This window comes from Sprattus sprattus (assembly GCF_963457725.1).
Source record: "Sprattus sprattus genome assembly, chromosome: 12".
NCBI lineage: Eukaryota > Metazoa > Chordata > Actinopteri > Clupeiformes > Clupeidae > Sprattus > Sprattus sprattus.
In genome coordinates, this window is record NC_137910.1 from 10,763,012 (window position 1) to 10,775,258 (window position 12,247).

General features: G+C 43.1%; 1 protein-coding gene across 1 annotated transcript in view; it reads left to right on the forward strand.

Moving 5' to 3' along the window:
• Nucleotides 1-8,449: 8,449 nt before the first annotated feature.
• The window catches only part of ninl (ninein-like), a gene marked incomplete at its 5' end in the record, with an annotated part of 28,318 nt that continues 24,520 nt past the window's right edge, over nt 8,450-12,247 (forward strand). Inside the window, 3 exons of the mRNA XM_080849462.1 lie at nt 8,450-8,632; nt 8,797-8,893; nt 10,265-10,458. Coding sequence (XP_080705588.1) covers nt 8,450-8,632; nt 8,797-8,893; nt 10,265-10,458 — 474 coding nt within the window. The remainder of the gene's footprint in view (nt 8,633-8,796; nt 8,894-10,264; nt 10,459-12,247) is intronic.

A 12,247-nucleotide genomic window follows, 5' to 3' on the forward strand; every position in this document is an offset into this window, starting at 1 on the left:
TGGTCCAATGGCGTGGCTATTCCGGGGGTGAATAGGCGGGATTTGTTTGCATTGAGCCAATGACGAATCTCGGGGCTTCTCCAGGTTGGTTGAAATTGGAACTGAGTCCTCCGTCCTTTCTTTCGTTCTTTCTTTCTATTGGTGCATCAGGAAATACTATTGACATTTTTTTTTGCCAGTTGTGATCGTTTGTTTTATGTCTTTAGTCTACTTTTATTATGTGGCATGAATAGAAACGTGGGCAGTGCACAGTGCAACGTTTTTTTGTCAATTATAAAAGTAGTGTTACGTGCCGTGCACAAAGGCACGGACACTATTCTGGTTCCATACACAATCTAGCCTATTCAAAAGAGATGTGCTTTATTGTGAATTTTTAATGTGTAGTATTTTGGATATAAATATGTTAGATGTTTACGGCGAGTTAGAACACCTGGTTACAGTCTGCTGCATTTACAACTCATGGCTCAAAAAGAAGGCCTGAAAGTGTGCAAAAAGAAGGCCTGAAAGTGTATGTGGAATAGGTTTATATATGGAAATTGTCCTGATGTAAGGTGAACCCTCTCGCGAATCTTATTTTTTACAGCAGGCTGCAACATGTTTTCTTGCAGTATTGTTCAGTTACTTCTCTCCATTCTCCCGTCAATTCCAAAAGGTTTCCCAGGACCTGCAGGCATCCCAACAGCATGATATTTCACTACAATGTATTTTAAGCCATGGGCAGACGTATGCCATATGTAACAATTTAAGGACTGGCCAAAAATCTCTTTGGTCTCATCTGACCATCAGAACTTCCCCCCACATCTTAAGTAACCTTCACACATGCTTTAGTGTGGCTCTCCTTGAGCAATGGCTTCTTTTCGCCACCCTCCCAAAGACGCCAGACTTTTTTGGGGAGTGATATCTTGACTCTGATGGCCTTCCGCACCAATCAATGTCTTCCTTGAATGTTTAGTTTGGAGGAATGTCTTTTGTACAAAGTGTGTGGGTGGGGTGATGCAATTTACACTGTCTTGGTTGGGTCCAATTGTGCTCTCAGGGTGCTATTGCAGCATCAGGCTCATCTCTGGTGGGGATAAGTCCGCTTACAGGTGGGAGATTGACCATCTGGTGACCTGGTGTGGGCAGAACAACCTGGAGCTAAATGCTCTGAAAACAGTGGAGATAGTTGTAGACTTCAGAAGGAACCCAGACCCACTCACCCCCATCACCCTGAGAGACTCCCCAGTTGACACCGCGGAGTCCTTCCGCTTCCCGGGCTCCATCATCTCCCAGGACCTCAAGTGGGAGCTGAACATCAGCTGCAGACTGCAGCGTATCATCCGTATCATCCGTATCATCCGCTGAGAAGGTGATTGGCTGCAATCTTCCATCCCTGCAGGACCTGTTCGCCTCTAGGACCCTGAAGCGGGCAGGTAAGATTGTTGCCGACCCCTCCCACACAGGTCATAAACTCTTCAAGGTACTTTCCTCCGGCAGGAGGATGCGGTCCATCAGGACCAAAACCTCACGCCACAAAACCAGCTTTTTCCCGGCTAAAGTTGGCCTTGTTAACAAGGCCCGGGACCCCCACCTGACTTGGACTCTTCTCCCGCCCCCCCACCTCAAGCCTGTGTTACATATCCATATTGCATTTTCCACTTTCCACTTTCCACTTTATTTCCCTATAAACATTGTTTATATATTGTATCGCATACAGTATATTGTGTTCTCTTTGTTCTTATGTGTAGTACTTATTGTGTTTGTATATTTAATGTTATGTGTAGTACTTATTGTGTGTGTATATTCTATGTTATGTGTAGTACTTATTGTGTTTGTATATTTAATGTTATGTGAAGTACTTATTGTGTTTGCATATTCTTTTGTTTTCTGTATGCACCTACTCACCAGAACAAATTCCAGGCAATAAACCCAATTCTGATTCTGATTCTGATAAGGGTCATCTAACAAGTAATAATGTATAGGGGTTGAACACTTACGCAAACAATTTTCAAACTAATTTATTTCCAATGTTAGTAGACAAATAACTTATTTGGACTTTGGAAAAGTACCATAAATACTGAGGGGGGAAATATGTGGAAGTGTCTATAATCCGGTAAATGTGGATGACTTTCAGGGGGTTGAATACTTGTGCAAGATTATATCTCATTCGCTCTATATACATATGCAGTGGGGAAGTGCGCTTCCACATGTGTGTGTATGCGGTGTAGTGATCCCAGAGGGCCGTGCGAATTAAGCGAGAATGTCAATATGTCTCCCTTCTTGTGCCAATGCTAGTGTACTTCTGTTATCTGTATCTACCCCTCTCGTGTGTTTGCCCATTCAGTGTCAGAGTTTTCCTGTGTGCCTCACAATGAATGGCAGAGAAGATAAAGAAACATCGTTCCTACTCGACATTACATTAGTATCAGAAGTGTGATCCGGGATGACCATGCTAGAAGATTTCGAAGATCTTATTGACCAGCTGCAGCAGGGTAGGCATGGCTGAAGGGCTATATTCCAAGAGCATTGACGAGGCTGACCCTGGCCATGTCCCTGTGCCAAGGACACCCGGAAGGAGCGGCTGATGCACCCAGCTCCCTTGGTGACTAGGGGGAAATGAGTTGTGCCTTCTCTGGACGAGGGTACACCACTGCAGCTATGCCAGCTGCTGCCGTGCTGCTGCCAGTCCAGAGGGTCATCGCACCTTCACCATCAGCCGAGCCAGAGCCCCTTACACAGCACGCTCGAGACGTTTTTGCAAAGCCTACAACCACAGTTTTGACCCTCAGGTCTCCATCAGACAAGTAACGGTTGTAAACCAAACAAATGTTTGTTACATTGTTGCAGTAATATCCCTCTGTGTCATCTGGGAATCCCTATGTTCCTGCATTGAAGGGTCATGGAGAGGCACAGACACAGACCGAGCAGCAACTTTCATCTCCTTCTCGTTCATTTTGCTTATGTGCCAGCCATGCAATACAAAAATTGGGAGGTGCTTGAAATGACAACTCCCAGGCGAAATTACACCAAAGCGCATCAAGTGCCAGCGGAAAATGCGTCATTTTTGCTGCAACCGTGCGCAAGGACAGGTATAAATTTCCTGTAATTCCCTGTGACACCCTGTGCTCTCAGCGGCAACTGCACCAGCACTTGAGAGACTAGGTGTTGAATGCCTGGGTTGTTGGGGACAATTGACCGCCCTGGTGGGGGCTGTGCAGTAGCAGTGGTGAGGTCCAAGGTATACGCAGGTATACGGAGTATACCCACTTATTTTTCAGTTAGCATTGCATATACCCACTTCTCAAAACAGGGCGTTTATCCTGTGCTGTATGGGCTGCTTAAACTCCAGGGACCACTACACCACTTCTCCAGGGACCACTACACCACTGATTAAACTGTATAATAAAGTACCTCACTGAATGCAACCCTCAGCCAATGCGAAGAGAATTACCATAGAATAACCATTTAGCCTCAACATTATGTCATTCATTTTCTAGAGAAAGCTGGATAATGGGATGTTTTTCAGACAAAAATCTTTTGTATCGAATGTGAAAAATAGACTGTGTAAAAATGTAGTGAGTTGATTTAAATACATGTAGTTATTTAATGCTGATTGAACGAAACACAAAATTCTTTTCATTAACGGACTGAACTTTATACTGCAAATAAAGTTGCAACCAATCATAAAAAAGAAGATTATAATCTGAAATAATGGTAATTATCGAGTCGTCCAAACTATTGCATTAAACCGTATAATAGTGCCTCACTGAATAAAACCCTTAGCCTATGCCCAGATAATTCCTCCTTCCATTCCATTCATTGTTGTTAAATTTGTAAGGAGGAATGGTCCAAAATACCTGCAGCCAGAATTCAGGGACTTATCAGTGGCTATAAAACGCGTCTACAGGCTGTTATTTTACGAAAGGTAGGCTCAACCAAATATTGATGTGATTATCCCACCGGGGTGCCCAAATATTTGCACATATCTGTTTTGTTATGATGCACACTGCACTGTTTCTGTTGATTCAATAAATGTTATTAGAGACCTGTGTAACACCCACCAACGTAATAACTTCCCACCAACGTAATAACCCTGCCAACGTAATAAAAAAGTGTGCATTTCAGACGTAATAGCCCGGCCAACGTAATAATTTCCTGCCAACGTAATAATTCTTGCCTCCTGCCAACGTAATACACAGCTTCCTGCCAGCGTAATACTTATTACGTTGGTAGGAAATGATTACGTTGGTGGGAAGTGTAACACCCACCAACGTAATAACTTCCCACCAACGTAAAAATCCTGCCAACGTTATAAAAAAAAGTGTGCATTTCAGATGTTATGGTCCGGCCAAGCTTGAGAAGTCTTATATTTTGTTACATTTTGTCCCACCAATGTAATACATTTGATCATTTGCTTAATAGATTCCACTGGGTAGTAAGTTTTTATTTGTATTGAGGGGGCAAAGACATGTCAGGATTCTCATCTCTTATCTGACACATTTAACCGTACAGATATATGCCTCTTTTCCATTGTTTTCTGGTAGGCCTTCGATTGTGCAGGCAAAATGAGCGTTTGTGCACAAACCGTCTTTAAGATGGCCTATTTAACTTTGTGACCTTAATTGACCATAGGCTACTCAGCACCCCCTCAACATCCAAATGACTCGAAAATGGTTGGAATCGTTTGTGCTTCGTTTGTGCACGATTGTGCAGGCAAAATTAACGTTTGTGCACAAACCGTTTTTATATAATTTAACTTTTAATTTTTTGGAAGTAGGTGACGCAGCACCCCGTCAACATCCAAATGACTCAAAAATGCTTGGAATTGTTTGTTCATGTGTGTGTGGGTAAAATTAATGTTTGTGCACAAACCATTTGTATGTCACTTTGTTTGTTTGTTTATCATTTTATTTATGCTAAGTCCTAAAAGTTAAATATCTTAAAGACGGTTTGTGCACAAACGCTCATTTTGCCTGCACAATCGTGCACAAACGACGCACAAACGAATCAAAATACTTGTATTCATTAACTGGGCCCTGTTTCTCGACAGGTTAGTTGCTAACTAAGTAGCAACTTAGTAAGTTGCCAATGGGAAATTGCATTGCAACCAAGTAAGTTGCTAACTTAGTTAGCAACTAACCTGTCGAGAAACAGGGCCCTGAATTAGGGTTGCATTTGCATGTAGACTTTGTTGCCATCTAAGTTAACTTTGTTGCCATCACTATTTCTTTGTATTATTGTTCAAAACTGTATAGTTAAATGTGTCAGACAAGAGATGAGAATGTCATTGGGAACAAAGTCTTCAATACAAATAAGAGCTTACTGCCCAGTGGAATCTATAAAGCAAATGATCAAATGTATTACATTGGTGGGACAAAATGTAACAAAATGTAAGACTTCTCAAGCTTGGTCAAGCTATTACATCTGAAATGCACACGTTTTTATTATGTTGGCAGGGTTATTACGTTGGTGGGAAGTTATTACATTGGTGGGTGTTACACTTCCCACCAACGTAATAATTTCCTGCCAATGTAATACTTATTACGTTGGCAGGAAGCTGTGTATTACGTTGGCAGGAGGCAAGAATTATTACGTTGGCAGGAAATTATTATGTTGGCCGGGCTATTACGTCTAAAATGCACACTTTTTTATTACGTTGGCAGGGTTATTACGTTGGTGGGAAGTTATTACGTTGGTGGGTGTTACACTTCCCACCAACGTAATAATTTCCTGCCAATGTAATACTTATTACGTTGGCAGGAAGCTGTGTATTACGTTGGCAGGAGGCAAGAATTATTACGTTGGCAGGAAATGATTACGTTGGCCGGGCTATTACGTCTAAAATGCACACTTTTTTATTACGTTGGCAGGGTTATTACGTTGGTGGGAAGTTATTACGTTGGTGGGTGTTACAGACCTGAAATGTTACCTTTCCCATCAAATGTAAATTATGTCCAAATGAAGTTGCTGCTTTGATCTGAGATAATGGTAAAGATCAGGGGTGCCCAAACTATTGCATAAAACCGTATAATATACTACCTCACTGAATGCAACCCTTAGCCTATGCGTAGAAGACGCATTCTTCCACCGCTAGGGGCAGAGTTGTCGTGGCCGAGTGGTTAAGGCGATAGACTAGAAATCTATTGGGGTCTCCCCGCGCAGGTTCGAATCCTGCCGACAACGATCGTTTTCGTTATATTAACAGATCAGTGGCCCAATTTATTGCATTAAACTCAGTGCTGTAGTGTATACGCAGGTATAGGGAGTTTATACACTTATTTTTCAGTTAGCATTGCGTATGAGCACGCTTCGACATGTGTGTGTGTGTGTGTGTGTGTGATGTAGTGATGCTGAGCAAATGTAGCAAGAATGGTAATGTTTAATTGTGCCTGGCTCCTTGATTTAATATTGTGTGTATTTTTAGTTGCCATTTTAGTCTGTGTGATATGTGTAGATGCCTGTGTGTACAGTTTCCTCCTGTGTGCACCCTCTCAGTACCAGGGTTATTCCTGTATGCATCATTAGGCCTATGTATAGCAGAAAAGTCATAGAAACCTGCGCATTGTATCTACTTGACATTAAAATATTAATGTCTTTGTATCTCTACTAATCTCCATCACCATGTCTGCGTAAAATTAATCCTTAGCAGCCACATAGTAATAGCCAATAGTAAACGTGTATCTAAATTACTTAATTTAAATATCCTCTGATCATGTATGTGGCTCAGTAGAACCAGTATCAGTATTATGATTGACTTATTTTATTATATTGCCCGTCAGTTGCCCTTTTCAATATCAACTACAGTCGGAAGTCGGTTGCCTGTGTTTATAATCTTAATTTTTGACTGTCACTCACTCACGCTTGTACACCGGTCATCATGGTCGACCGCCTAGCCAGTAGGGGATGTGCGCCTCTGTGTGGCTCATATCTCTGATGAGAGCCAAACAGCATCTCTCAGTACTCTCCAGTACCAGGCGCCAGAATACTTCTGCGCAGCTCTTGCTCAGAGAATGTAGTTGGGATAACAGTGCCCACTAGTCTGCCGATAGTCACTCTGCAGATGTGTGGCTACAACGAACTGAGAATAACCTTACTGTAAGCTCGTAAAAAACAATAATGGAGGGACAATCGAGGGGCGAAACACGTTCGTGAATTTCAGTGGTGACCACGGTACAGTTGAAACGGTAGGACTCATATTTCTTTTTGTTAGCGATACGTGTTCGAATGTTCACCATTATAAAATCGCACCATATGCGCCATAGTATTTGAACTGCCCGTTAACTGCTTACAGCTAATCTTTTAGCCTACTTTATGCAGAAAGACGGCAGATAACTAAGTTGTCATTTTTACTGTCCAGCGTTTTTCTCCATTTTGTGCCACCTTTTGTTTCACTTCGTTTCCCGTTCCCATGGTGAAGCGTACTCCACTCATGCCGCTGTGAAGCCATACAACTACCTGAAAGACCCAGCTCTGCCTGAATCCCTGTTACCGTTAATAGTCTTGTCTGCGTTTATTCATTCCATTTGGCCACATTTACAGTAAATCCAAAGTAGAGATGTGTTTGTTTTTTCATTCTACAAGCAACTAGTGAACGTATTCATTTAAACGAGATGTGATACATTCTTTAATCAGGTTGCTTTATGAGTCCCGAATGAGTGACAATCAAGGTGATTTTTTTGTCGGTAAAAATATCAAACTTCTAAAATATTTTGAACCGTGAGCCTACCTGTGCCTGTACACTAGTCCTGCATGAATAATCGAATTCAATTTAAGTGTGGAAATGGGTCAAACCAATGTAAATCGATTAACGAGGAAGAAGCCTGAGGCCATGACATCGTAGTGGTCAGCGGTCAGCTCAGCATCCCTGGAGAGTGGGCATGTAGTTTGTCCAGTAAAAAAAATATCTTAGATTATGATTACCATTGATGTAATCTGTTATCACAGAGGTGTTTGGCTATAGCGGATTGTCAATGAAAAGTTGTTACTTTTGGGTGGAATAATGGCAAACAGTGTTGATTGTTGGTGTTGCCTCTGGTGTGCGAACGAAATAAGGTCAAAGTAGCAGCTTGTGCCCCTCTGGGATTATATAAGCACAATCGAGACCTCCAAAACGTCAAACAAAATTGTGTAGCCTACAAGACATGACTACCCAGGCAGACGATTTTGGCCTCTCGCTTCTCGCTGGAATGCGGAGGACCGATCCACTGCTGGAGAGACGCAAAATGTCTAGCCACAGCTATGCACTCTCCCTTGTAACAGTTTACGGTAACAGAGCTCCGACCGAGTAGGGCGTTGAGTGAGTTCCCCGCTTATAACACAACATTCGAACAGCTCTGAGTGTTTTTTCAACGTTGTATCAAGTGCAACTCATGCACCTTTCACCGTTGTTGACATTGTGGCTTTCCCCGCTAACCCTCCCCCTCCCCCACCCCCACCGACAGTGCAGTGTAGCCCAGCAGTATGTGGTGGGATGGATGAGGAAGAGCAAAACCGCTATGTGGCCCAGCTGAAGGAGGAATTCGACAGCTGTGACACCACTGGCACCGGTTACCTGGACAAAGAGGAGCTTACTGTGCTTTGCAATAAGCTACACCTGGATGCCCATCTGTCCTTGCTGTTGGATACCTTGCTGGGGCCACAGCATTATGCACGGGTAGGTGGGGTAATATTTAACTTTCACTCTGTGTTCATGTTTGCCTGTAACTGAAGTAGCATTCACTTGAAAGAACGTCATAACGGTATTTTTGTGAGAGATATGTTTGAAAGTAATTTGTTGTTGCCATAGTGCATTAGCATCTTTTTACATTTTGTGTTCAGGTGAATTTTGAGGAGTTCAAAGAGGGCTTTGTGACAGTGTTGTCACGTTCTCTGGACTTCAGCACATCTGAGGAAGAGAGCAGTTACCTGGAGCCAGGTAAGAAAATGGAACATATCCTTACCAGGGCTGTTTGTGGATCGGTTGTGTTTCAGGCAGATTAAACAAAAAGTTGTTTTAGATTGCTTTTTTATAAGCCAATTGATCCACCCCCTAGAAAGTAAAGACTTTATGCACAACAAATGGACTTTTCGGTTTAATACCTAACATACTGTAGTAGTTGTCATATTCTTAGTTTTGAACAAGAGGTAGAATCGTGTGCAGTTTCCCTCCAGCTTTGTTGAGGTGTTGCAGTACATTCAAGGTGGCTTTAACTGTTTACAATGGATGTTACGCAAACAATGTCTTGGACTAGAGTGTGAATGGAACTGTACTTGAGTTTATCTGAAATCTCATGTTAAACAACGGCCAGGTTTGTTTGCTGGCTATATGTTGTACTCAGGATTGTTGAGTGCTTTATGTAAACAGTTTAATCAGTGCAGTGGTGGGGGTCAGTGGCCTGTGCTGAGGACTTGATGATTGATTATTGATCGAGACTGTCTGGTAAACAAAGGTGATGACTTTTCCTGTAAATGTTGTCACCCTCTGAATGTCAGTTCTCTTTCGCTGTCTGCTTGATAGTTGGATTGTCTGTGTTACTATCAGTACAGTCTAGTCATCCACATCATAGTTCAGAGAGGTTGCCATTATTTTGAATATATTTAATTATTTAGAAATATACACCCTCAGTTTAATCCTACAAGAACTGCAAGAACAGTATTTCAGAATCCCTTTATTATCCCTTAATTTGTTATAGAATTGCCGATACTTCAATGTTTTAGGAGCTACAAATCTGATGTCTGTTCTTATAATTGTGCATAAAAAGAAAGGGTGGCGACGCCTAGGTCTAATGAGCAGTAATGGGCCATCTCAGCTGCGGTTGGGCTCAAGAGGAAGGCTGATGTTTTGATTACATTCATTTTGTTCAAACTCAGCTTATTCGAATACCACTGTATGAAGCAGAGACCAAATATGGTCAGGGCAATTATGGTACAACCGGCCATTTTGTCTGTATTTCATTGTGACATTTCAGTAGCCTTTCTACAAATCGCATACTTTTGCTTGTGCCTGTAGCACACTTTTAGAATTGTGTATAATTTGAGGTGCTGTCAGGTCTGATGTCTTTTCAGGAACTGCGTTTGGGGAGAGACCTAAATAAAGACACTTATAATGTTAAACAGATGTGAGAACAGCCAGCATGGTAAAAAAAATGTCTATGGTGGTAATTGTGTTTTTTTGTGCTCCACCAAACTCCCATATTTATATGTAACCCGATCACAATTCTTGGCCTTGCGAATTGTTTTGTTAATCTTTATGCCCACAGTAATATTTACTCTTCCTTTCGTTGTCCCCGTTTCATTATTTGTCAAGCGATCCCTGAAGAGGTGAAGCCCAAGTTTGTGAAAGGAGCGAAGCGCTACGGGCGTAAGAGTCGGCCGGACCGACCCAACTCAGAGCTGACTGCAGATTCTGAGGAGACCCCACCTTTCCGCACCGACACGAGCGAAACCACCGGCGTGAGGAGGGCCAAACTCAGACGCTCAACTTCTCTGGAGAGCGTGGAGGTAACGGGACTAGCTGCTTCCGCATGAGTCATTTAAGAAAATGCCTGTAGAGGGTTGGCTGGAGTTCATGATTGCAGCCAGGCACAGGATTCTAAAACAGGCAAACAACGGAGTCCACAGCTGGATGGATTACTGCTGGTATTGGCACTGGGACCACAGAAGCTTCTAGAAGAAAAAAACAGAAGCATTGTCCTAGATTCACTTGGGGTATAGAGACTGTGTAAGGCCAGTTTGGTGTGTGGAGGGTATCACATACCTGAGTCTGGGCTCTGAACCCCATAGGTAAGCACATTTGAGGCGGTCTCCGCTGGCCTCAGGAAGTGTGCTGGTGTTTGGAATGTGGGAGCAGGAGCCCATTGAGCCCAGCCCTGTGCCCCCCCCACCCCTGTGGCCCCCACCCTCACCCCTCAGTGCTGCTCTTGGCTGGGGATCAGAGCTGCATGCCCGTCTCTCTCTCTCCTTCTTCTCCATTCTCTCTCACTCATTCCTCTTTGTCTTCTTCTTATTAAAATCTTCACAAAGACTGTCTCTGGCTTCCTCTCTTTTCCTATCTCTCTCTTACTCTCTTTCCCTCTCTACTGCACTCATCTCTGGCATTTCCTCCGTATTGTCCTCCTTCTCATGCAATACACTCTCTCACTTTCTCCTACACTTTCTATTTCTCCCCCCTTGTCCCTCCCCCTCCCTCTTCCCTTGTATACCTGTGGCAAAGGAGAGGAAAATAGTCAGTCTGGCTATTCCTTAGGTAGCCAAGTATGTGTCTGTGAGTGTGTGTGTGTGTGTCTGTGAGTGTGTCGGTGCACTATACTTGTGTATATTCCATCCTTTCCCCCTCTTTTTCTTGTAACTGACTGAGGCATTGGAATGATCCTGACTTATAAGAAAAATAACTAGGGATTAGCTGCTTCTCTTTAAATCAGTAGTTTTAATTTCATGGTTTCTTTTCATCGCAATCTCTTACACAAACAATGAGGTCATGGCAGAAAGGATGGGTGACAGTCATGCTATTTACTATGGTTATGGATCCAATCAAGGCCACTAGGACAATGGAAGGACTGGGGCCTTGAGTGCCAGTGTCTATTGTTATGGGTTGCAGATGGTCTTTATCAGTGGCAAAGAGGATCATAGTCATTCCCCTCTGAGATGTCAGAAGTGGGGGGTCTCTTCCCTATTGTTCTAACCAATGAGGATTCCCTGCTAAGTGTTAAAGTGAGCTGGCTGGGCTCAAGCCCCATGCACACGCAGTCTAGTTTGTCTGCGTCCGAAATGATAGCCCTATCGTAAGAACGAACACACTCTATCCGCACACGGTATCTGCAACGATTCGAATCCGGGGTCAAAAGTGAGTAGATTTGAATCACTTTGCGGGCTGGTGTTCGTGAGCACCGATTCACGCAACCCGTTCTAATCTGATGATGTCATTGCCCCACGTGATCTCAGGCTGAACCCCTATTCACCCCACTGCTTCACTTCATAACAGCAACAACAATTAAAATGTATGATGTGTCTCCTGTGGATCAGAGTGGATCACAGTGAGGGGCCTTTGATAGACAGGCCTGACAGTCTGCTGGAAGTCATTTGGCTTTGTGAAAGTATAATGTGAACTGAGTTACAGATCATGGTCACAGATAGAGTCTACAGTTTGTGTGTGTGTGTGTGTGTGTGTGTGTGTGTGTGTGTGTGTGTGTGTGTGTGTGTGTGTGTGTGTGTGTCTGTGTCTGTGTCTGTGTCTGTGTTTGTGTTTGTGTTTGTGTGTGTGTGTCTCTGTGTTTGTGTATGTGTATGTGTG